At 46.3% G+C, this 27,136-nt stretch overlaps 1 protein-coding gene across 1 annotated transcript in view; it reads right to left on the reverse strand.

Moving 5' to 3' along the window:
- Positions 1–27,136, reverse strand: part of LOC309584573 (CBP80/20-dependent translation initiation factor-like) — a gene marked incomplete at its 3' end in the record, with an annotated part of 567,823 nt that overhangs the window by 362,404 nt on the left and 178,283 nt on the right. Inside the window, exon 7 of the mRNA XM_082300660.1 lies at positions 21,344–21,419. Within this exon, the coding sequence (XP_082156786.1) occupies positions 21,344–21,419 (76 nt within the window). The remainder of the gene's footprint in view (positions 1–21,343; positions 21,420–27,136) is intronic.

Here is a 27,136-nt window from a genome sequence, read left to right on the forward strand (position 1 = left end):
GGGGCTTGGCCCAGCGCCAGGCCCTCTGTGCCCTGTGGAAAGTCCTCTTGATGTGCTCTGAGGTTGAAAGCAGTCCAGTAGAAAAGGGAGAAAATCTGGAATTCCAGGGAAGCAAAAGCAAAGTTCAACTCTCAGTCTCTCTCTGGAGAACAAGAAACTGAAACAACTGGCCAAAAGCTGACTGGAAAGCAGCAAGCCGGGTGCTTCCTCGCTCCCCTGCCGCAGTGGGGAAAACCAATTGCTATCTCTGTGTGTCCTTGAACAAGCTGCACACTGCTTTGAAAAAGTTTTGCTCAGATTTTCCTTCCCCCTCTCAGGCTCATTTTAAAGGCATAGAAAGGCACAAAAATTAATTTCTGGGCATAGGGCAGCGATATGGGATACACATCATAAGGTCACCCCAAGACACCACTCCAGATACAATTTTGATCTAAGCATTGCTGTATTAGGTACAGAGCCACTGGTTAAAAGGTTGCTTGGTCTATTCATGTGGTTGTGGTATCTAACCCTGTATATATTCCGTTATGTACCCCTTCTCAGTGCTCTTTTTCAGAGCAGGCAAAGGGATCAGGATTGCTTTGTTGATGTCCTGTGTGATATCAGCTTATGACATGATAACATCAGGGGCAATGAAGGTTATTTGGGATGTATATTCAGTGTTGCTCTCCTGCCCTGGCCTTGGGTGCTGCCTCTGGGAATTCATTAATAATCATACCCAGCCTGTGGGGGGAACAGGGGAGGATTATTTTCCCAACCTGTTCACCCCCTTTTCCTCCTTCAGGCCTGTTACAACAGATTTTGAGAATTTTGAATTCCCCTTGGATGTTAAGGAAAGCATGTTCTTGATGCTAAATCTGCCAGGTCTCCTCAGTGTCATCAACACCATGATTAGAGTTACAAAAGAGATTTCTAGGAAGGTCCTTCAGAGATCTGCCCTAAGAGTGGATAGTCCTGAGTGGCATGGAATGTGGGAGGACATGGGCCAATATTTGGGGACATTCTTTGCTCCAATGGTTTGGAAGTTCACCCTGAACAACTACAGGACCCTGATAAAGTGACAGAATATTTGCAAGGAGAATGCTGTGGCAACTCCAGAGAGGAGCAACTTATTGCAGTGTGTTGGGCCCTGGCTACTATTTATCAGACACTGCTCGATACTAGACAGCACCCTCAGGGGAAGGAGGACAAAAGCAGAGCAATAGGCACTGTGGCCACTCAAACTGCAGCTGAACCAGAGGAACAACCAGTGCTGGTAGCAGTTGCCCCTATACAGAAGAAGAAATCCAAGACCAAATCAGTTTGCTTAGTGAGGGATGAAGAGGAAGTAGGGCCCTCACAACAGGAGGAAGAGGAAGGGCTAGCAATAATCACTCGATCCCTGTATCTGGGTGAGCTGTGAGATATGTGAAAACATTTTAGATGCCAGTTGGGTGAGCCCCTGGTGACTTGGCTGCTTTGATGTTGGGATAGCGCAGCCCACGATATGAAACTAGATGGTAGTAAAGCCAAGCTACTGGGATCCCTGTCCCAAGATGTGGGCATTGACAAGGGTATTGGGAAGAGGACAGAAAGCCTCTGGAGGTGACACCTGTCAAGTGTGAGGGAAAGGTATTCTTGCAAGGATGATCTAGTAGTGTGTCCAAGCAGGTGGAACGCCATGGAGAAAGGTATTCAGTACCTGAGAGAATTACCTGTGCTGGAGGTACTCTATAGGAATTCAACTAAGCAGTCCCCTACAGATTCAGATGAGGTCTGGTATACACAATCCATGCGGCAGAAGTTTGCGCGGAGTGTGCCATCGCTGTATGCCAACTCATTGGCATTTATGTCAATGAAAGAACAGTCAGTGCTTCAGGTGACAACCCAACTCTGGCAATATGAAGTTTATCTTTTTTCCTCCCTACCAACCTGCACCACGGCTGTGGAAAGACTGTCCAAGACTGTGGACAGATTGGAAAGACTTGAGCAAACTAGAGAGGAAATGTCCCATGCCCCACCAGTATCGACCAGAATCTCTGCTACTGGGAGCAAGTGCACCCCTGCTCAAGAGAGAGGGTCCCCACGACAAGGTAACCTGTGGTTTTGCCTGCATGACCACAGAGAGGACATGAGGAAGTGGGATGGAAAATCCACCTCTGCCCTAGCAGCACGGGGATGTGACTTGAAAGGGAAAACAACCATAAGAAATATGTTGCCTCTCGGAGGCGTAGCGACCTGGTTCAGGAACGGTACGACGACCACCTCAGGTCGTTCGGGCCATCAGCTCACAGGCACCAATGTGGTGGACGGCAAATGGCGTTTATTCATGGGTTACATAGGGTTAAATAACCTGGGTTTACTGAGTCACTTCCTTCTGGTCACGTATTACCTGTAGAGGGGAGGGGTTCTACCTGTCCCGCACAACGCGATATCTTCCGAACGCCTGTCCCTAATCTCCTACAGAAATACTTCAAGGTTAAATGTTGCTCCAGTTTCCTGTGGGCAAGTCCTCAGACAGAATAGAAGGGCTGATGTTACTTCTGATCCTCTTGAAGGGACCTCCAGTTCATATTTACAAGAAGTGAGCAATGAGTACTATGACCAGAACTAGTGGGGCCCTGCCTCTGGCCAGGTGGAGGAAAGGGACAATCGGATCTATTGGACTGTGTGGATCCGATTGCCTAGCACATCAGACCCACAAAAGTATAAGGCTTTAGTTGATATGAGTGCACAATGTATCCTGATACCATCAAGATATGTAGGGGCAGAATACATTTCTATTTGTAGGGTGACAGGGGGGTCCCTACAGCTGACTGTACTGGAAGCTGAAGTGAGCCTGACTGGGAATGAGTGGCAAAAACATCCCATTGTGACTGTCCCAGAGGCCCTGTGCATCCTTGGCATAGATTGCCTCAGGAGAAGGTATTTCAAGGACCCAAAAGGGCATGGTTGGGCTTTTGGGATAGCTGCTGTGGAGACAGAGGAAATTAGACAGCTGAATACCTTGCCTGGTCTCTCAGAGGACCCTTCTGCTGTGGGACTGCTGAGGGTTGAAGAATAACAGGTGCCGACTTCGGGTGGGGGAAGCCATGCAGACAATCAATGTGATAGGTAATGCAAGCTTCGTTTATTAGCAATACCGAGGCACTTGTATTGAATACAAGCTTATCAGTTCTTTAATTAGTTTAAACTTACAAAAGCGCATTCTTACTTCTACATAATTGGGTTAGATAAAAGACTACATTTGGCAAGCTTTATGTTTTGTCTTGAGAGATCAAAGTTTCTCCTCCCTTCTCATGGTCAGCACATCTTTATCAGAACAGCACTGTACCTCCTAAAAACTCCCTTTTTGTTCCCAGGCCTGTTTCTCCTGCAGGCCTTTGCTTGCAGGCTTTTTATTTGTACAGTTCTGTTATTGATTTGTTCCCTTTATCAATAATCCATGTCCCTGATCCTCTAACCATTCTGCAACAATTACCCTTTTTTCTTTTTGTAAAGGCAATATTTGATTGGCTACAGATGTAATAACTTTGTATATCATTTTTTGCAAGCATTGGCATAGGCAAGGTAAGCACACTATTATTAATAATATTACTAGTCCTACTGATGCCATGAAGATTTTTGCCTTTTCTTTTATACCCCTGTTACACCTTTTACAACTTCTGTATTCCTAGTGCTTTTTGCCTACATTCTTGGACTTGTTTGTCAAGCTAAGAGACTAAACATTTTAGAAGCTTCGTAGTTAGGGATCAGTGTGCCTCAGACCCCAAGGTCCTCTCCAGAACATATTCTGTAAACCAAGATAGAGCCATCCAGGGGAAGGTTCCTTGGGAAGAGGGGCTCACTTGAGCCTCTCATTGGGGAATCGTTGATAGATATGCTAATTAGTAAGACCTATAATGTTATACCCAATGTTGGGGGGGGGGGACGGGGACACAGAGACACAGAGAGAGAGACACAGAGATAGACTCGTCGGGGTGCATCTCGATGCATATGACCTAGACGTGTACACCTAAGGATCCTTAAAATAAATACCAAGGTAAAATCCCTTTTCCCCTTCTAACCGTGTATGACTCTTGATTTTAAAACCAGGAAAAGGCATCACTACAGTAATCAAATGCTGCACAAGTGAAACTAGCCATGGTCCTAAACCTAGTGACTTTAACTGCTGGGATATGGTTAGAGGATCAGGGGCATAGATCATTGATAGAATTATGGGATCAATAAAAGAACTGTACAAGCAAGAGCCTGCAAGCAAAAGGCCTGTGTGAGAAAAACTGTCTGCATGAGAAAAATCCCTGTGTGAGAAACAGGCCTGGGAAACAAAGAGGGAGTTTTGAAGCGATGCAGCTGTGCTGATAAGATGTGCTAACCGGGAGAGAAGGGAGGCTGAACTCTGAATTCTTTTAATCATAACATAACTGTAGAAGCTTGCCAATGTAAGTCCAATTATGTAGAAGTAGAAATACGCTTTGATAAGTTTTTAAGCCACTTAAGAGTTAACAAGCTGGTACACTATATAAGTGCCTCTGGATTGCTAATAAACGGAGCTTGCTTTTATCAACCATATTGGCTTGGGTCAGCAATTTCTCACCCCGCCGGAGTCCATGGACCCTTTTTTTCCCGGCATTTAACCATCCTTCTAAGCTGAGACTGTCTTCTTTCTGTAATTGTGTAGATAATTGATGTAACTCACTTATCTGCTTGTAAATTAGGACAGAGAGATTTATACAGCACATACCTTAGAACTTTTCACAGCCGTAGCTGTGAGCTAGTAGTGGAAAATCAATGGCTACTTAATTTTGTAATATTGTATGTCTAACACTAGTAACATCTACGCTTAACTCATCAAGCATCTGCGAAGTTATGTTTAACTTATCCCTCTCCCAGCAAGCAAGTTTATGCAAAATAGCGTGAGCCCTGGCTGCTGAAGCACCAGGTAAAAACATAGATGCTAGCAATTTTGACAGCTCTCACACGATCTAAATGGGTGGACAGCTGATTGAAAATGTCCACTAATGCTCTTGTCTCAAGACAGTCAAAAAACAATTTTTCACTCTACTTCTGTGTTTGGTGTTATACCCAAAAATTTATGCAATTCTCCTTCTTAGTTTTGTCTTTGGAGAGGGTTCCCTGACACCCACCACAAGTCACTAGCAACCACCTAGGGCAGCTGTTACATTTGCCCCAGAGTCTCGCTATTTCTCCTGCTATGGAGAATGGTGGATCTGGCAAGTCCTCAGCTCCTTCACTCAGCCACATCTGCAGCCTCTCCCAAGGTTTCTCGGGATGGAGGTCTCAGAGTTCCAGATGTTGAAGTAGTGGCATCACTTTCCTCAGGAGCTGATGCAGACTGCGCCTTCTCACTTCGGGGTCCTGTATGCATAGCATGGCACCACTTGCTGGGCACCCCTCTGGTCAGTGCTGCGGCGATGACTTGTTCCTGTTGTTGCAGGACATTCTGCAGCATTGCAGTAAAAGCAGCTGTTTGAGATGACTGTTTTGCACGGGGAGCATATATGAGCATCTTGTCTACTCCTGCTCCTTGGGGCAGCATGGCAAGAATTGTCTTAGTTTGCCTATTAGCATTTTCAAATGCATTTGGAACATTTGCTCTTCAGAGAGCTCAGTTGCATCCTTTAAGGCTGCTGACAACAAGGCTTTGTGGGCAAAAGTCTGTGACAACTGATGAATGACTACGGCCATGGTCAGCTGTGTTACTGTTGCCCCATAAGCTTCGCTCCCAGTTAGCATGTCAGCTTGGAGTGCATACAGTGGGTCTTGTGTATCACCTTGATGTTTGTTAGCTTCTTCTTGTGCTAGCTGTTTCCACGTTCGTTCCCAGAGCAGGAACTGTGAAGGGGTTAACAACAATTGTGCGATGCTGATGCAATCATTCGGACACAGGACATCTGCTGTAAAGATAGACTGCAAAATGCTTCGTGTAGATAAGTCAGCAAGCTTTTTGATTACTTCTTGCATCATTTCTTGGTGCTTCTCCCCCTCCCGGGGCCGACCCCCGGCAGCCTCGGCCGGCTCTGGCTCTGCAGGCAACGAAACTGCAGAAGCTGCTTCGCAGCCGGACGTTTCTCTGTTCGGCGGGGGGGGTTGCTCTCTCCCGCTTTTGGCCGGGAGTTAGGACCTCTCCGTTGCTCTGCCGCTTTCAGCCGGGCACCAGGACTGCCTGTGTCTCCTTGGCCCGCCTGCACCCCGCCCCCTGGGTCGAGCGGCTGTGCTTCCGCTTTTGCGGCCATTCCTCTCTCAGACGTCGGAAGGATAACATCCTGCCCTGCTGAGTTCAGCAGCTCCTGCAGTGAGTGGACGGGTGCTGCTGTGCCTTTAATCGGTTTTCTCGCGGCCAGCCCGAAGGACCATGCTACCCTGGACTCCGCTCCGGTCTCTAGCCGCTGCTCCGTAAGACCCCCGTCTGTTCCTTTCTCGGAGCTGCTATTCTCTAAAGCCTCTATGGCTGCAGCGGCCACTGTCCTCTCTGTTTTCATCTCTGTTTGAGTGCCAGTTACTGCTCTCCAGATTAAACCAACAGCTTTTGCTTCTTTAGCTTTCTTTTTGAACGATCTTGGATCAGCTAGTTCCTTACAAAGGTTTACTTCTTAACTCCCCGCTTTTCTAAAAAGCGCAAAAATAAATCAAGGGTCACCTCTGTTTCTATATCTGCGTCCAACCGCATCTGCGTCTTACCGCAATCCCTGTCGACAGGATTTGTGCAGCCTTTTCCCAGGTTTGCCCTTGTCAGCCGATACGGCGGACTCCTGTGTCAGGTCAGTCCAGGCACGGATCAGATTCTTGCCTGCAGCTGCTGATCTTTTGCCCCCCGATTGCTGCTATCGGTGCCACGTCGGTCTCCCACCCTAGTCAAGAAAACGAATTCCCAGTCTCTGCTCGGGCGCCAAAATGCTGACTTTCGGGTGGGGGAAGCCATGCAGACAATCAATGTGATAGGTAATGCAAGCTTCGTTTATTAGCAATACCGAGGCACTTATATTGTATTGAATACAAGCTTATCAGTTCTTTAGTTTAAACTTACAAAAGCGCATTCTTACTTCTACATAATTGGGTTAGATAAAAGACTACATTTGGCAAGCTTTATGTTTTGTCTTGAGAGATCAAAGTTTCTCCTCCCTTCTCATGGTCAGCACATCTTTATCAGAACAGCACTGTACCTCCTAAAAACTCCCTTTTTGTTCCCAGGCCTGTTTCTCCTGCAGGCCTTTGCTTGCAGGCTTTTTATTTGTACAGTTCTGTTATTGATTTGTTCCCTTTATCAATAATCCATGTCCCTGAACCTCTAACCATTCTGCAACAAACAGGTACCAATTGCTATCACAACAGTGTGTGGATACACAAATGCTGTTAGCAAGGAATTTTCCTGCTGCTTTCTAAGCTGTGGGATACTTTTCTCTCTCATGAAGAGATTAGCAGAAGTTCTATAAACTATGAACACCTGTGACCTTGTAGAACTATGTTTATGGTACAGTAGAAAAATATTTTGACAATGGATGTTTAGGATTTCTAGCCAATCCACCCAGGGGGTGGCTGATCCTTGGTCCAATTAGACTATGAAGAAAAAAGTCTATAAAAGAGTTTGTAAAATAATTAAATAAATCAATCTTGCTGCACAATTCGTGCCTGATGGATCTTCTCTCCTCTCCTCCCTATGGCTGCAGGATACAGTAAAAACAGTGCACCATCAAAAATACTGCATCAACCAGGACACTGTGACCACTGTCCATATAAATGATTCGTGAACTGGAGAGCCATGGAGTGGTCAGCAAGACTCCTGTGGATACAAATATGCAGCTAGCAAGAATTTCTCTTGCTTCTTTCCAGTCCCGTGAGATATTTTTCTCTCTCACAGAAGATATTAGCAGACTTCTATAACTATGAACACCTGTGACCTTGCAAAGCTTTGTTTATGGTACAGTAGAAAAATATTTTGACAATGGATGTTTTAGGATTTTAGCCAATTGCCCCAAGGGGTGGCTGATCCTTTGACCAATTAGACTATGAAGAAAAAAGTCTATAAAAGAGTTTGTAAAATAATTAAATAAATCCATCTTGCTGTACAATTCCTGCCTGCTGGATCTCTCTCCTCCTCCCTACCACTGCGGGACACTGTGATAGACTTCCTCACCTTTTCATAGTCCTATATGGCCTGTGCATAAGTCCAGTGGAGAGTGGAGGCTGACAGTAGACTATCATGGCCTGAACAAAGTCAGACCACTACTGAGTGCTGCTGTGCCAGACATGCTGGAATTCAAGAATGAACTGGTGTCCAAGGCAGCTAACTGGTACTACTGTTAACATTGCTAATGCATTTTTCTCCATTCCTTTAGCAGCAGAGTACAGGTCACAGGTTTTTTTCACTTGGAGGGGCATCCAGCATACCTGGAATTGACTGCCCCAGGGGTGGAAACAGCCCCATGATTTGCCATGAACTGATGCAGACTGCACTGGAAAAGGGTGAGGCTTCAGAACACTTGCAATACATTGATGACATCATCGTGTGGGGCAACACAGCAGAGAATGTTTTGGAGAAAGCAGAGACGATAATTCAGATCCTCCTGAAAGCAATAGCAAGACATTGTCAGATTCCAATGGACCTGGTCAACAAAATAGCAGCTATGTCCCCACCGACCAGCAAGAAGAAAACACAGGGTTTCCTAGGTGCTGCGGGTTTTTGGAGAATGCATATTCCAGAACACTCAGATTGTAAACCATATCTATCATGTGATATGGAAGAACAACAATTTAAAGTGGGGTCCTTTGGAAATCAGGTCTAAACCCAGAAGAGCAAAGAAAATTAAGTGTCTGTGTATAAACCGGTGTCTTGGGGTGACCTTATGATGTGTATCCCATATCACTGCCTATGCCCAGAAATTAATTCCTGTGCCTTTCTATGCCTCTAAACTGAGCCTGAGAGGGGGAAGGAAAAAACTGAGCAAAACTTTTGCAAAGCAGTTTGCAGCTTGTTCAAGGTCACACAGAGATAGCAATTGGTTTTCCCCACTGCGGCAGGGGAGGGAGGAAGCACCCGGCTTGCTGCGCCAAGAACAGATTTTTTGGCCAGTGGTTCAGTTTCTTGTTCTCCAGAGAGAGACTGAGAGTTGAATTTTTCCTTCTCTGGAATTTCAGATTTTCTCCCTTTGCTACTGGACTGCTTGATTGCTTTAACATCAGAGCACATCGGGAGGACTTTCCACAGGGCACAGAGGGCCTGGCCCTGGGCCAAGCCCCAGCTCCGAGGAGACCAAAGGGAGGACTCGAACACTTTCCCAGGTTTTTCCTCCACAGCGAAAGATTTTACCATTTAACATTATTTTCCTTTCCCGTGTGTTTGTTAAATAAATAGTTTAATCTCCTTCACTTTCCTTTGAGGAAAATTTATTTTTCCCGAACCTGGTGGGGGAGGGGTGGTTGTGCCTTCTCTCAGAGGATATATTTCTAAATTTGGCCAAACTGGTACAAATGGAAAGAACATAGAAGGTTCAAAATATATCAAAAAATGAGATTAAAACAAAATGAGGTTAGATGTTGGCACCAAAAACTTGATATGTGTATGGGTTAGCTAGCATAGTCCCCGAAGTGATGTTCTTGCAAAGGGGTGCTTACAGCTTCCTCTGTGACTTCACAGGACCTATCAGATTGCCAGTTTGAATATGGACAATTCTTTAAGCCACTTAAAGTTGCGACCGCCTCTGTGATCCACACTTAAGAATAGAAAACCCCGATGCAGAGTCTCTGTCTCTTTTCCGGTGCTGGGACAGGTAGCTGCAGGGCCCTGTGCGGGGACCAGTGGGCCCGGCCCAGACCCTGCTCGGGCCAGGCCGGGCCGGGCCATGGCCATCCTGGAGCCGATGGGCCCTGTTCCACCCGCGGAACTCCCCCCACAGCAGGGCTGTGGGCAGCCGGAGTGGCTCGGCTCCCCTTCTCCAGTGTGGCCAAGATTCAGCTAAAGCTGCCCTGCTGTCCGGCAAAAGATCATGTGACCAGCAGCGATAAGCTTCATTCCAGCTGCAAGGCCGAGGTGAGATTAACTCTTTTAGTGCTATGAAGAGCTGAAAACCTGAGGGAGAAGAAAGAGGAAATGCTTAAATATGAAAATCTGTTGTAAAGCTATAATGCATCAGAGTATCCCGTTGTAATTTCATGAAGGCATGGGGGGTGGAGCGTTCAGCTTGTACTTGTGAGCAAAAGCACCTGCGCTGAGATAGGCAGATGCTGAAGCAGCTGTAATTTCATGAGAAGTTTCAACAGGGAGAGATGGAAGCGATGAGGACTTTTGCTCCAAATGGAAAAGGAGAAAACCTCAGTTCCTAGAGATGCTCCCAGAGATAGTCCTAGAGATGAAGATGAGGAAGACCCTTTGCTCCCAGGGAAGGAGAAGGGCCTCTGTTCTTAGAGATGAAATGCTCCCAGAGATGGGTGAAGAGAACTTTTGTTTCTGAATGACTCAACCTTAAATTTATACCCCAGTAATTCAAGAGTGGACCCTCGAAAGCAGTTGTGGGAAAAGCTGCAAGTTGTGGGAAGGGACTCGCATGCAAGCAGAGAGACTCCTCTTCCTAAATGGCCTGAACAAGGCTATTATGGAAGTGGTAAACAGACTGAACATCTTAAGGGTTGTCTTTCTACATTGTCAGTGGGAGAAGGGAGAAAGGTGGGGGGGGAGGAGAAGAGTTCTGAAGGTGTGGTATGATTTTTTTTCTCTCTTCTTTTAGGTCTGTTAATAAACTTCTTTATATTCTTTCAAGTTTGGTGCCTGCTTTGCATTTCTCCTAATTCTTATCTCACAGAAGGTAAACAGTAATGAGTATTTTGGACCAAACCACTACACTAAATTGGTGTTTCCGCCCGGTTACAAACCAAGCCCGCTACAATATATTTTATTTAATAGTGAAAGAGGCAAGGAGAAAGAAAGAAAAAGAAAGAAAGAAAGAAAGAAAGAAAGAAAGAAAGAAAGAAAGAAAGAAAGAAAGAAAGAAAGAAAGAAAGAAAGAAAGAAAGAAAGAAAGAAAGAAAGAAAGAAAGAAAGAAAGAAAAGAAAGAAAGAGAAAAAAGAAAGAGAGAGAAAGTAAGTGCGAGGAGGTTGGGGAACAGGGAGAGAAGTGACAGGGGCTAGGTGGAAGCATATCATCCTTCTGAGGGTCCCAATGATGTCTTGCTGCTCCCCTCCATCTGGTCTTCTGGTGGTGAGGGTCCCCCGCTGCCTCAGCCAAGCTGCGCCAGGCCACCACACGCCGCCACAGGCAGAAGAGTATAGAATCCAGTAGATTAATATATGCTTTGGGCCAGGTGGGAACACCCACATGCCTCCCTTGCAGGAGGTCAGTTTGACACTGTCCCTTGCAACACTGAGGATTTGTTGCATCATCTCTGGTGCAGGGTCTAGGGACCCCTTGGGGGGGACCTTTGATGGGCCGTGACACCCCCTCTGCTGTCCTTCACATGGATGCAGCTTTTTCCCCGGGTGAAGGGGCCCTCAGCTGGGCTTCTCTGCACAGCGGAGGATGGGTGTTCATTGTGCCTCTGACCAGAGGCTTTTCCAACACACACCCAAAGCATCTCTCCCCCCACCCTTTGGTTCAAGGGTCTGTTCGAGCCTGGCAGCTGATAGCCCTGGGGCTGTGGCCTCCACCCCAAAGGTGCTAAGCTTGATCCCTCTGAATGTCTCTTTCTCCCCCAGCCCAGACCTGAGTCACTTTATCTTATCTTCATCAGTGAGCTGTGTGTAGGGCCTCTCAAAGCCCCATTCACGGTGTGTTGGTCTTCTCAGCAGCTTTTGTAATACAGTTTTAAAAGCCCTTCATGAAAATGTTTGTCATAAACTATAGTATTTCAGTCTCTGACAGGACCCAAAAAACAACAAGCTTTTGAACAGATTAAACAGGTGAATGTTCATGCAGTAGCCCTTGGGCCAGTCAGGACAGGACAAGATGTAAAAAATGTGCTCTACACCACAGCTGGGGAGAATGGTCCTTCCTGGAGTCTCTGGCAAAAAGTACCTGGGGAGACTTGAGGATGACCCCTGGGGTTCTGAAGTCGGGGATAAAAAGGATCCGAGGCCTGTTACACCTCAACTGAAAGGGAAATGCTGGCAGTTTATGAAGGGGTTTGAGTTGCTTCACAAGTGATTGGCACTGAAGTACAGCTACTCCTGGCACCCTGACTGCCAGTGCTGGGATGGATGTTCAAAGGGAAAGTCCCTTCCATGCATCATGCCACTGATGCTAGGTAGAGTAAGTAGATAGCTTGGATCATACAGTGAGCTTGAATAGGAAACCCCAATCGCCCTGGGATCTTGGAAGTCACCACAAACTGGCCTGAAGTTGAGAATTTCAGACGATCATCAGAAGAGGAGGAGGAACAGGTGACATGTTGAGGAGGCCCAACCATGTAATCAGCTACCAGAAAATGAAAAGTGATACGCTTTCTTCACTGAGTTCCTGCTGTATCATAGCTATACATAGAAAATGGAAAGTTGCTGTATGGTGTCCTACGAGGTGAGTCGCAGAAGCTATTGAGGGACAAGGTGGATCAAATCATGTTGCAGAGATGAAAGCTGTCCAGCTGGCTTTAGATAATGCTAAACAAGAGAAATGGCCAGTGCTCTACCTGTACACTGACTTGTGGATGGTGGCAAATGCTCTACAGGGGTGGCTGGACTCATGGAAAAAGACCAGTTGGCATAACAGAGGTAAATCCATCTGGGCTGCTGAACTGTGATTTTGTCAATACCACCTGTTGTTCTTATGTGGACCAAAATGGGAGAATTAAGAAAGATTTAGATGAAATTTAGAAAGGAACTTAAATTCTACATGAAGTAGCTTCTAGAAATAACATCTTAAATTTTGATCATATTTGTGATACCGTCACCTCATGGTTACCAAACTAGGCCTGGGTAAAAGAAATATTCATAATAGCTGCGATTGTAGCTATTATCTGTGTAATAGCTTGTGGAGCAGCCGGTTGTGTAAACCGGTTCTGCGGGTAAAGAATAGAGTAGAGTAGAGACTAGACAAAGTAGAGTTTTGTTAGTCTCTAAAAAGGGGGAAATGATGCCATGAAGATTTTTGCCTTTTCTTTTATACCCCTGTTATACCTTTTTTACAACTTCTGTATTCTTAGTGCCTTTTGCCTACATTCTTGGACTTGTTTGTCAAGCTGAGAGACTAAACATTTTAGAAGCTTCGTAGTCAGGGATCAGTGTGCCCCAGACCCCAAGGTCCTCTCCAGAACACATTCTGTAAACTAAGATAGAACCATGCAGGGGAAGGCTCCTTGGGGAGGGGGGCTCACTTGAGCCTCTCATTGGGGAATCTTTGATAGATATGCTAATTAGTAAGACCTATAATGTTAGACCAGATCTTTTGGGGGTGTGCACTGCGGTGTGCATTTCAGTGCATTTGACCTGGACATGTGCACCTAAGGATCCTTAAAATACCAAGGCAAAATCCCTTTTCCCCTTCTAGCCATGTTTGACTCTTGATTTTAAGACCAGGAAAAGGCATCACTGTGGCACGACATTGCTACCTGGGTAGAGAAGTTGGCTGTAAAAGCACATCATGTAGATGCACATGTACCCAACAGTCGGGCTACTGAAGAACATCACAACAATGGACAGGTGGATCGGACTGCCAAGATTAAAGTGTGTCAGGTAGATCTGGACTGCCAAGATAAGGGTGAATTATTTCTCACTTGGTGGGTCCATGGCGCCTCAGGTCATCAGGGAAGAGAGGCAACATACAGATGGGCTTGTGATCAAGGGGTGGACTTAACTATGGACAGTATCTCCCAGGTTATCCATAACTGTGAAACATGCACTTCAATCAAGCAGGCCAAGCTGGTAAAGCCTCTGTGGTATGGGGGATGATGGTCAAAGGATAAATATGGGGAGGCCTGGCAGATCGATTATATCACACTCCCACAAACCCACCAAGGCAAGCGTTACATGCTTACAATGGTGGAAACAACCACTGGATGGATGGAGATGCACCCTGTGCCTCACACCACTGCCCAGAACACTATCTTGGGGCTTGAAAAACAATTTCTGTGGAAACACGGGACCCCAGAAAGAACTGAGTCAGAAACAGGACTCATTTCAAAAATACCCTTATATTCCCTATCATGCACCAGCCTCTGGAAAAATTGAATGGTACAATGGACTGCTAAAAATCACAGCAGAGGCAATGGGAGGTAGGAACTTCAAACATTGGGATCTACATTTAGCAAAGGCCACCTGCTTAGTTAACACCCGAGTCTCTACCAATCAAGCTGACCCTGCCCAATCAAAACCTGCATGTACCTTAGAAGGGAATAAAGTCCCCATGGTGCATATAAGTGTTGGGGTTTTAGGAGCTCTCCTGTTTTTTTTTTTTTCCTGTTAAAGGAATTTTCCCCATACATGTTGCTAGGGGGACAAATTGCTGGTGGCTTAAGAAAAACAAAAGACCTGGCTGCTCCTTTTGTTTCACCTGGGTGAATGGGAAGTCGGTCTTCAGCATTTGGACAGAGAGGGAGGCTGCTTTCTTTGGCTGCTTTTCCTTCTGCTGGAGAAGCCCTGGGATCCCAAAGCCGCTTTCCCCACCCCGCTGGGAGCCGGGCCATGGCCGCCCTGCCCCGCCGTTTCTTCGAGCCTTTGCTACATTATAGCCCTGCTCGACGTGCCCAGAACTCCGGGGGGGGGGGGGGGGGGGGGGGGGGGGGTTACCCGTTTGGATACATCTTATCTGCCACCAGGGATTTGTGCTCGTCCCTGCCGTTCCAGCCTGCTGTTCCCGAGGGTCTGGCTGGACACCGGGATCAGCTGCCCAGGGGTTTGTGAAGCTTTTTTGTTCCATCCCTTCCCAGGATCCCAGGCCACCAGTGCCGCGTGCTCCCCAAGCTCGCTCTGGAACACCCCCTGCAGCCTCAGGGGAACCATCGCACCTGCCCTGCTCACCGGGAGCCGCCAGCACCCCTGCCGGCTGTGACAGTAACTGCACCCAAGGGGAAAAGGGCCTGACAGCGGAGAAGGCTGGGACTGGGTTTGTGATTGTTTGCTGTTACTGCCATAGTTATTGTTTGTTTTACTGGTTATATATATAATAGTAAAGAACTGTTATTCCTATTTCCCACATCTTTGCCTAAAAGCCCCTTTATTTCAAAGTTATAATAACTCGGAGGAAAGGGGGGTTGCATTTTTCATTTCAAGGAAGGCTCCTACCTTCCTTGGCAGACACCTGTCTTTCAAACCAAGACAATAAGGAATGTATTAGGGAAGACAGTTTGGATTAATCCTGCCTCAAGCAAAGGCAAAGCCATCCATGGGATTGCTTTTGCTCAAGGAGCTGGGTGCACTTGGTGAGTAACGCAGAGGGACAGGGAAACATGATGTATACCTCAGGAGGATTTGATTTTTTTGGTGAGAACAGTCTGTAATGTTGAATTGTATGATATTGGTTGCTGAATGACACTACCACTGTATGCCAGAACTACCATGGACAATGAGGATGGACTGCTCCAGATACAGCAGTCGTGAGCTCTTGATGCAGCTTGCAACCATCTGACAGCACGCCAGCCCCCCTGCCCTGGAAGACATCTAGGATGGATAGAACCCATAGTCATGGACTAAATGAACTCAACAGGCATCTTGGAGGAATGGCCGTTGACTATGGAAATTACACCCATGCTTGTGTGTGTATAAATATATAAATATCTATCTATATATATCTCTCTATGTATATATATATTTATAGTTGGAAGGTGTAGGATAGGATTTGGGCTTGATGCAGATGGTAAAGAAAAAGGGGTAGGTAATGTCCCAGTTTTGGCTAGGACAGAGTTAATTTTTTCACACAAGCCGTGAGGGGGCAGACCCTGGAGCCATGTGGGTGTGTCTAGGTTGTTGTTCTATACAATCTCATTACCAGGGGTGGAAGTAAGGAACTCTCCCTTCCAGAAGAGGGGCATGGCTTGGGGTCAAGAAAAGCATTTCGGGAGGGGGAAGTTAACTGTTCTTATCTCAACCCACTATCTCTGCCTTTTGTGTCTCTCACTGGAGGGGGGAGGGGAGTGGCTCATGGTTTTCTTTTTAGTGGGAGTACTAAATTGGGGAATACCATTCCTAAACCTGGACAGAGGGGATGCCAGACAAAGGGATGAGCCCATCCCAGCTTCATGGGTGCAAAACAGACTACTGAGAGAGGGCCACGTTATGGGCAAGACTGAAAGAGGAAGGATCTGGGCTGCCTAACAAGCTGGCTAAAATGACAACTGCCCAACCTTGCAGTGCAGAAAGAGTGGGCAAGAGAGGATGTGGAGAGGATGAGGACTCTGTATGGTGATAGTAAATAACACCACCCCATCAAAGAGCTGTTCCTGAGCTCCAAAGAGATCTGTCCCCCTGCCACTACCACCCTGGAAGGGTCAGTGATCTGTAGGGTCCAGGAGCAAGCCCTCACACCAGTGCTGGACACTGATCCCCCCTCCCCCCTCACATTCAGAGTGACAGCAGAGGGGATCCACCCTTCTCCCCCTGGACACATGGGTTGACTTCATCACTCTTAAAGAACCTACCATAACTGACTAAGTCCACATGCGAGCTGGTCCCTCTGGGCTCCTTGCAGAGCTGACAGGGAAAGGACATGGGTATCCTCAGATAGGAATCATTCAGCCTTCTCTGGATCTCTACACTGAGATGCAACAAATCATGTCCCAATGTGTCCATGCCTCTCCTAGGGCAAGAAATTTGAATGACCAGCCCACACAGAGGTCCTGCCTTTACTCACATGATCTCCACACTGAACTGTAATGTCTGACTTGAAAATACTTGTCAATGAGGGAGGGTTCCAATGCCTGGTAGGTGCCTAAATTCAGGTGAGATCCCAGCACAGTCAAGAATCCCCGCACTTCTAAGCCTGTTTGGACAAAGTCAAGAACACAGTGGTGCTAAGAGGAACATGAACAATTAGAGAGTCTGCTTTTCTCCTGAGGAGCTGCTCCCTTGTTTTTCATCCAACAAGGAAGCTGGATGACAAGTGTAGCCTGAAGAGAAACAAGCAGTTTATTATAACTCCAAGCATATGACAAAAAGGGTCAAAAATCAGTAAGGAAACAGAAGGATGCGAGCTGCAAGGCAATTAAGACGCCAAACCAAATTATATCAATGCCGTCTTCCAAGTTTATCCCATAGCACCAGTAAAGCCCAGCATTTGGAAAATGCCATATAACACAAGACAAGGAGCAGCTGGCCAGCAAAGGCACAACCACACTGTTCAGAGGAGGGCAAGCCCATCCTGGAGGAACAAGTCCAACAAACTGAAAGCCAAAAAATGCAAGATGCCAGTCTACAAAACACTTGAGATATGTCCCAAAACTCTCTGCTCATTTTCTAACAGCATTTACAGCATGTCCCCATGACATGCAGCCTCCTGTATCCTTTGTGAGCTACAGCAGCTTCACAGGGAGGAGGGGGAGTATCTTGTAGGACATGACCCCCTGGGTTGTTTTCTCTGGTAAGTGTAGAGTTTGCCAAGCGCTCGCAGTCTGAAGACTATCTAGGACTGGGACATTTGGCTGTGACACATCCAAGCATGAAAGTTTCCAAGCATTTGCCGAAGGGAGAAAAAGAAAAATGCACTGACTCAGCCCTCCCTCTGATGTCTTCATGATGCCAAGATGGTTATGTGGTCTCCTCCAACAAACCAGCTGAGACGAAAATGGAGAGGGTGATGGAGACCAGCTCTGCATCTGAGCTGCATGTCTCAAATGCAGCAGATAACTGATCCTCCCTGGAGTGCAATAAAAAGATCTTATGAATGGGCAATACTGATCTTCAAAAGATTCTTTTCTTCCAAAGTCATTTTTTGGCAGCACTTAGGTGAATTACTGCCCAAATCCAACTACAGACTCTTATGAGTAAGGAGAGATGAAAAGGTTACAGCTAATGAGCTGAGCCAAAGCAATGACCGCATGAGCTCCTAGCCATGAAGCTTTCAAAACAAAGCCTATTTAACAGTAAGAACAAGCACCTCAGATGAGCTTTGAAAAGATGGGGCAGGAGAAAGCTTCAAAATACCAGTTGTGGCAAAGGAGTTGCGCCCACTGCCAAAGTGGAGACAGATTTGCCTGCCTGTGTGCGTTCACAAGATGGCAGTGTGCCATGGTGTAAGAGCATCTCTGAGGAGCAGATGAATCCATCCTCCAATTTCCAAACAAAATAAGAGGATTTTAGGGGAAGTTGTTTTGGGTTTTGTTTATTTTTTCACCTTTTAATTGCCAAATAGTTATAGGCTTTCCTTGGAATATTTTGTTAAAATACTATTGATAGATTCCAGCAGCAAAACTCATGTATATATATTAACATCCAGATATCCAGAATATTCTGCTTAACCCATTAGGGGTGTCACTGTATCTCTCTGTAGAGATACACATACAGATCTGGATGTACACTACAAATTATTCTTGATTCATGTCCTATAATACCTTATCATCAAATGAAACCCATATTTCCAAAGCAGCCTGCAAGTAAGACTCACCACATCTCTCAAACATGGTACTCTTAACCCTACTATAGCTGCTGAAGCACACTCAACAGCAAAACATTTTCAGCTGAATCATGTTGAAGGATGCTTGGACTGACCCAGTCATGCTGGAGGATGCTTGGACCACCCCAGTGGTGCTTGGAGGGTGCTCTGACCACCCCAGTGGCACTGGAGGATGCTCAGATTGACCCCTCCGTCCATGTACAGCTGCTGTAAGCAACCCCTGAGTTCTTAAACAGAGACAGAACAAGAGTTTATGTATCTCCAACCTGAAAAGCCTCTTCTTCAGGATATGACACAAAAATAACCACAGTGTGGGACAGCCCCATAGAAGGTGGATTTTTCTTCCATAGGCTCACGCAAATATTTTCCCTTATGCCTCCACACACTGCTCCACAGAGCCATTTAAAACAAGGGATAAAGGCCAACAGAATCATTGTTGGCATTTCACAATTGCATCCAAATCCAGTTAATGATATGTCAGGATTAAACCAGCTGTCCACAAGTATTTCACTTGTCAATGCCAAACAAGATAAATCCTTATGCAGAACTACCCAGCTCCTAGTTCTCACATGCACATATGACTGTACATGCCTAGATAAGCATCTCCAAAATAATGCAGCATTGCACGAGTCTGCCCAGAAGCACAAACAAAACACCAAATCCAGCATTCCCACTAGGTTTTCCACCTTCGAGATGCCACAATAGCAATTAATCTAGATATCAAGCTATATGTTGGAATTAATTCACTGAAGTCAATGGATTCAACCTGGTGTTGATGCCTTAGGTTTTAACTTTTATATTTTTCAGATCCTGTACTGCTTAGTATATAACTCTGAAACTTCATATAGCCTGTTAGCTACTGTTCCCTCATTCTGGTTAGACATAACAAACCCTCTCTAGGTTTGCACTTCAAGCACACCTTGTTGTCCCAGGCCCCAAAATATGTAAACTAAAGCCTTTGAACCGGGGAGGGGGGGGGAACTGGGGGTAATTACTTCATTGCCTGAGATTGTAATTGGAGAATTAACCCTTATATGCAAATGAACCAAACTTATAAAAGTGTGAAAAACCTGTGACCCAGGGTCCATCGTGGGTGTAGACTCTTGACTGTCCAAGGTGTACCTTTGAAGGCTCTTCAAATAAATACTGCTTTTATTCTCTTAATCTCGTCTAGCCTCTGTTTTCAAGTAGTCACTTCAAGGCATCAGTGTTAGGACAAGATAAGATGACAACTTGGTATTAGGACACAATCAGGTGATAACCAGACTAGGAGGGTCTGGCTTATTTAATACTTTTTGACTGAAAGTTAAACTCTAGAGAAGAAAATAAGTTCCTTTTATGGGGAATTTTAAGAGAGAATTGGGTTGTGAGATGTAAAACCTGCCTGCAGAGGCACATGGCAGCACAAAGGAGCACATGACGGCACACAGAGGCTTGTCTCCACCGGACCCTGGGGGGAGGAGGTGTCACAAGGCAGACCCCTACAGAGAGGAGCCTGCCGAGAGCTGACGGATGGGTAAACAGTGAGTGATCATCCCATAGAAGGAAGTGTGTTGCTGATGTGGCAACACGGGATAGGTCACATAGTAAAGACTACCATATAAAGAAATACTGTTCCTTAGAAAAGTGTATAAAACCAGCTCATTCCTTTGAATAAATGATTCAGATTCCCTGCCGGTCTGGGTCCATGATTCAATTGCTGACACCTTTCACCAAAGATGGTTTGATTTCTCATTTCCAATTATTCCTCAGGGAAAATCACCTTATTTTGCAGAATTACTGGGGTCTGTATCAGCTGAACCTGATGTTTTCTTCCTGTGACCTAAAGTCCAGACATATCAAGCATGGAAGAGACTGAGCAGGAAGCAGCTGCAGGCTTCCTGGCAAAGTTAGCAGCACTTCTCCACTCCTTCCACTGATTTGTGTATTTAGTGCCAGCTAGCTCACCCAAAAGAAACAATAAGGCAGATCATCCCATGTTTTTCAGGATGAGCAAAGCTTTTTCTCACATGATGCATGAGCAAGAAGCCCAACGAGCTTTTTGCTCAGCACTGGAAAGGGTAACACTACCACAGCACATGAGATGTCTCCACCCTTCCCTCTGAAGGCAAAGAGGAGACTTCAGCAAAAACATGCTGAGCATCCTCAGAAACTTGCCCAGCCCAGGACACTCAGATCCATTGAGGACTAGGGCTCTGGAAAGTGAAAAATTATATGATGCTGACAAATTGACTTATTCAATTAGACTTTTTAACTGAGGGTCTCATTCTGCTATTTCCCAACATCCAAACATTAAAGGTCATTTAATCAGAACTACTGAAACTGGGCTGTATAGAGAGATCTGGAGAAGGAACAGGCTGGAGAAAACATGCAAGTGGATGACCACTGCATACAAACATACGTACACTGCATAGGGGAAACACCCGAGTCAGCACACCATCACTGCTGGCTTCCTGGCAGCAATTTATTTTGGAGCTGTCAGGAGGGTTGATGCTTTTCAAAATCTCCTTTCCTAAAATATATGAGCTTTGTGTACATATACCTATATATATGTATGCATGTATATATACTGTCCTCAATATTTCACCTCCCAATGAAATCTACATGATAACTGCCCTCACCCAGCATCAAGGGTCATTGCAAGCCTTGCTGAAACCACAGGCATAATTCTCCATCATAAACCCCAAAGGACCATAGCTTGGCACATCCAACCCAGCAGTTTTCCCACTTCTGGGAAGGGTTTTGTAAGGATAGGTAAGGCAGGGAAGGAACTGCTGGTCTCCACCATAGCATGGGCAGGAGATGTCCTCATCACCTACCTGCCACACTGGAAGGACTTTCTCTATGTCATTCAAGTTGATGCTATCACCATCTTCGAATTTCCCTTTTCCAAGCCTGTGGCAAGAAGAAAACAAACAAAACCATGTGAAACCTCACTGGAGCCAAAGCTAATTTTCTATTATGGCACATGGGGAAGATTGCTTCTTACTGCAAAAGACCCTCACGAAAACAGAGGCTTTCTGAAGCGAGTATGCTGTGCCTTCAAAACACTCCCACGAAGGCACAAAGCCGTTAATACAAAATTAAATGCTTTTCTCAGTCCTGCACCTGTACCATCTGCCACAGCATTCAAATGGTTTTTGGTAATAGCAGCAGTGAGAAAACCAAAGGCAATCCTGAGCAGTGGCGTTGGGTGATTTGATTCCCAGTTCAAGGAAAACCGAAAGCACAGCCCATCTGGACAAAAAAAAAAAAAAAAAAAAAAAAAAAAACCCACAAAAAGTAATGAAAAATGTTTCCTTTGAAGCACTTCTCATTTGCTGGTCTTCCACAGGAGCTCCAGTTCCATGTCTGAGAAAGGCATTGGTAAACAAGCACAAACATACATCTCAGACAGCAAACAGCAATCAGTATAAACACAAACATACAATTTGAAAGTAAAAATAATTGGAGTGAGAAGCCAAGCACTCACAGAGCGAACACAAAGCTGGCAGCTAAAGGACTTTTTTGTATCAAGAAAGGAACAAAACCATTCCAAAGATAATTACTAACTGGATGCAGAGAGTTTGTAACAATACAGAAGAAGAAAAAATGGTCAATAAATATCATACTTCTGCATTTATAAACAATTGAGGCAATCTTTTTTATTATGCAAGAATGATAATGTATTTTTTGATCAATATCTTGTTAAATAACATATTAAACAGAAACTTTGATAGCAGCAGACCCAGGTAATCAGTGCCTGGAAGTCAGAGAACAACATATTTTGGTGGAATTACAGCAAATGGGGGAAAAAACAGAAAAATGGCATGTGCTGAAGTACTGGGCTGAAAAAGTAGCAAGCTGAAGGGAAAAAATTAATTTAATTAACACCCTAATTACAACCTGATGTAGTGGAAGGTGTCCCTCCCCATAACAGGGGGGTCGGAACAAGATGGTCTTGAAGGCCCCTTCCAACCCAAACCATTCTGTGATTCTATGATTTATGGGAAATCAGAGATGTTCAACAATTGACTTTCCCTCATAGATGAAATAGTGACTTTAATTTACAAAGGGAAAAATATAGAATGTATATATATGTAAATAAATATTTGTATATATATTTTTATATATTATAAAAATCAAGTAAAACATCTGGGGACAAGTAAAATCAGTTGCAGGTACAGAATGTGCAACCATATTGTAGGAAAAGGTGGTCTAAAAAGGTTGGAGACTGTCCCAGGTTGAATGTCTGATGCCGGACTGTGGCATAAAGGCAGGGGATGAGGGTACAGGGATTAGGAGGATGAAGGTAGCTTTCCTCTAGAGACAGCATGCACATCTGAGCCGGAACTACAGGACCGCAGGCAGCACTGGCAGTCATGTTTCAAAGAGGTGTTAGAGAAATTTCTTAGAGTACAGAAAAAACTAAAGTAATACATGGGCTTGGGAGATATCTGGAATGAAGAGAAAATATCAGCTACAAAAGGTTTTTTGAACTGTGTCATGGGTTAGCTAGCTGTCGCGGGTTCGGTTTGCAACCGGGCGGAAACACCAATTTAGTGTAGTGGTTTGGTCCAAAATACTCATTACTGTTTATCTGCTGTGAGATAAGAATTAGGAGAAATGCAAAGCAGGCACCAAACTTGAAAGAATAGAAAGAAGTTTATTAACAACTCTAAAAGAGGGAAGAAAAAAAATTATACCACCTTCAGAACTCTCCTCCTCCCCCCACCTTCCTCCCTTCTCCCACTGACAATGTGAAAAAACAACCCTTAAGATGTTCAGTCTGTTTACCACTTCCATAATAACCTTGTTTAGTCCATTTAGAAAGAGAAGTCTCTTCTTGCTCATGCTATGAAAACATTATCACAACGAGACAGCCGTCCACTTCCAAATATTGTTCAGTCCATTTAGGAAGAGGAGTCTCTCTGCCTGCGTGTGAGTCCTTTCCCCCGACTTGCAGCTTTTCCCGCAACTGCTTTCGAGGGTCCACTCTTGAAGTTTTCTGGGGTACAATTTTAAGGTTGAGCCGTTCAGAAACAAAAACAGAGGCCCTTCTCTTTCCCTGGGAGCAAAGGGTCTTCATCATCTTCATCATTAAGACTATCTCTGGGAGCATCTCTAGGTACTGAGGTTTTCTCCTTTCCCGTTTGGAGCAAAAGTCCTCATCTGGTTCATCTCTAGGGACTGAGGTTTTCTCCTTTCCCGTTTAGAGCAAAAGTCCTCATCTGGTTCATCTCTCCCTATCCAAACTTCTCATGAAATTACAGCTGCGTCAGCATCTGCCTATCTCGGCGCAGGTGCTTTTGCTTACGAGTTGAACACTCCACCCCCCATATCTTCATGAAATTACAACAGGATACTCTGATATATCATAGCTTCACAACAGAATTTCAGCTTTAAGCATCTCCTCTCTCTCTTCCCTCAGGTTTTCAGCTCTTCACAGCAGTAAAAGGGTTAATCTCACCTCGGCCTTGCAGCCTTGCAGCTGGAATGTTGAATTTTTCTTATCGCAGTGGAGAGGGGGGAGAGCCGAGCCGCTCCGGCAAGGCAGTGGGGGGGGTTCCATGGCTGGAACAGGTCCATGGCTCCAGGATGGCCGTGGCCCGGCCCGGCCTGGCCCAAGCAGGGCCTGGCCGGGCCCGCTGGCCCCCACACGGCGTCCGCAGCCACCTGTCCCAGCGCCGGAAACGAGAGAGAGCTTGGAGGGGGAGTTTGCCTATTCTTAAATGTGGATCACAGAGGTGTTCACAACTTTAAGTGGCTTAGAGAATTGTCCATATTCAAACTGGCCAGCTGATAGGTTCTATCAGTTCCCAGAGGAAACTGTAAGCACCCCTTAGCAAGGACGTCCCTTCCGGGACTATGCTTGCTAACCTATGACACTAGCATAGTCTTGGAAGTGATGTTCTCGCAAAGGAGTGCTTGCAGCTTCCCCCATGACCTGATAGAACCTATCAGCTGACCAGTTTGAATATGGACAATTCTTTAAGCCACTCAAAATTGTGACCGCCTCTGTGATACACACTTAAGAATAGACAACCCCCCCCGCCCCCCAGCTCTGTCTCGTTTCCGGTGCTGGGACAGGTGGCTGCGGGCCCCGTGCGGGGGCCAGTGGACCCAGCCCAGGCCCTGCTCGGGCCAGGCCAGGCTGGGCCACAGCCATCCTGGAGCCGATGGGCCCTGTTCCACCCATGGAACCCCCGCCAGCAGGGCTGTGGGCAGCCAGAGCAGCTCGGTTTCCCCCCCTCTCCACTGCGGCCAAGGCCAAGATTTCACCTAAAGCTGCCCCCTGTCTGGCAGAGGTCATGTGACCGACAGTGATAAGCCACATTCCAGCTGCTAGGCCTAGGTGAAATTAACCCTTTTATTGCTGTGAAGAGCTGAAAACCTGAGGGAAGAGAGAGAGGACATGCTTAAAGCTGAAATTCTGTTGTGAAGCAATGATATATCAGAGTATCCTGTTGTAATTTCATGAAGATATGGGGGGTGGAGTGTTCAGTTCAACTTGTGAGCAAAAGCACCTGCGCTGAGATAGGCAGATGCTGACACAGCCGTAATTTCGTGAGAAGTTTGAACAGGGAGAGATGGAAGCGATGAGGACTTTTGCTCCAAATGGAAAAGGATAAAACCTCAGTTCCTAGAGATGCTCCCAGAGATAGTCCTAAAGATGAAGATGAGGAAGACCCTTTGCTCCCAGGGAAGGAGAAGGGCCTCTGTTCTTAGAGATGAAATGCTCCCAGAGATAGGTGAAGAGAACTTTTGTTTCTGAACGGCTCAACCTTAAAATTGTACCCCAAAAACCTTCAAGGGTGGACCCTCGAAAGCACTTGTGGGAAAAGCTGCAAGTCGGGGGATGTTGCAGAGGGGATTACTGCAACAAGTATATTTCAAACCAGGAGTCCCGTGGAAACCGAAGTAGATATGGACAGATTCGTGGTAGATGTTTCAGGGATGTTTATTTCTCCAGCCGCATGGCCGGGGCTCAGCTCAGGAACTCCCCGGTCACGGGACCCAAGGGTCCTTGGCCACCCAGGGGAACACAAACCAACCAATGGGGAATGAGACTGACCAGGGGCAGGGAAACCCCGTGTCTCCCCCCCAGGGCCCCTCTCCCAGGGCTCCATGGCAGGGGAGGAGCCCCAACATCTCACCAGTTTTATTTTAATAAACGGAGAATGAAAACAACTGGATAAACATAACAAGAACAGTTTCAAGACAAAACAAGCCACCCTCCTGAGTCTTTAAATGTCCAAACAGATTCTCTGGAACCTCTTAGGGCTGACAGAAGGGAGACAGAACTCTCTGGGCATGCTTTGTGGGGAAACTGAGGCAGGAGAGGGTTAAATTTCTTCCCTCCCCATTTTCATCCCCCCCTCGGTAGCGGAGAGGAATTGTAGGGAAATGGAATTGTATAGGGAAGGCATGGGGTGAAAAACGGATTAGGAATAAACTGGGGATAGGGTAAACTTAGGAAGGGATTCATATTGGGTATAGGGTAAAAGGGGAAAGTAGGCTGTGGGTAGGGAAATTGCAGGGATGGATATTGTTTATAATTTTGTGCGTAATGGCTGCCTTTGACTGGAATACCCCCAGGCCCAGTAACATTCGCTGCTTGTAAACCCTTCTTTCCTTGCACTATATCAAACTGTACAACCTCCCCATCTCCTACACTTTGCAGGTAATTTTTAGGGTTATTCCTTTTAATGGCAGTTCTGTGGATGAATAAATCTTCCCCTGTATCATCTCGTGTTATAAATCCATAGTTGTTTTTGACATTGTACCATTTCACAGTTCCTGTGACTTTCATGGCTATAACTCCTCCTATCACGTGCTTGCGTGTTCGTCGTGGCTGCCGGTCCCGCGTGGCCGCTGCCTCCGCAACTCCGACGTCTCAGCCGGGCCCCCATGCTGTGGCTGCTCCGGCGCGTGTCTGGGCTCTGTGCGGCCCCGCGTTGCCATCGCCGCTGACTCCGTGCCCTGTGAGTGGTTCTGCTCCACAAACTCCACGCTGCTTTGGGTGCGGCTCCGTTCCGGCTCGACGCTGCGCTGCGCGGCTTCTCGTGTCGCTGTGGAAACCGCCGCTTCTCCCTCCGCAGGGCTCTCCGAGCCGTGTGCTCAGAGCGGCCTGCCACGCCGATGCCCGGTTCCTGGCTGCTCGTGGCCCACGACACCCACGGCGCCTGCGGCATCGCTCCCTCACTCGCGGTCGTGTGGCCGGGGACCCCGAGACAGGGATGGGGTCCGTGATAAGGCGCGCGGTCCCAAAGGGGCTGGGTGCATCCAGCGCAGACACCTCCGCCGGCATGGCTGCAGTCATGTGCTCCCGGGATGGCGGCCACGCAGCCTCGGCCACGGGATTAGTATGATCCTCTGCTTTAGGGGTAATGGGACTGTTCAAATGCTCCTCAAGGGCTTCCCTGATTGTAAGGTATGCACGGCAAGCTTCTCTTTGATCCCATACTTTATCCCAGATCTCATCCCAGAAACACCCCTCACAAGATACAGGAGGTTCGATATCAAAAAGTAAGTCTCGAGAAATACAGGGGAACCTTTTGAAAAGCCAGATGAAAAAGTGTTCTAGATCTCCCGGTTGCATTACTTTTTTGTTTTGTTGTTCAAGGATTCCT

The sequence above is a fragment of the Coloeus monedula genome (genome assembly GCF_965178545.1).
Source record: "Coloeus monedula genome assembly, chromosome: W".
In the NCBI taxonomy this organism is placed as follows: Eukaryota; Metazoa; Chordata; class Aves; order Passeriformes; family Corvidae; genus Coloeus; species Coloeus monedula.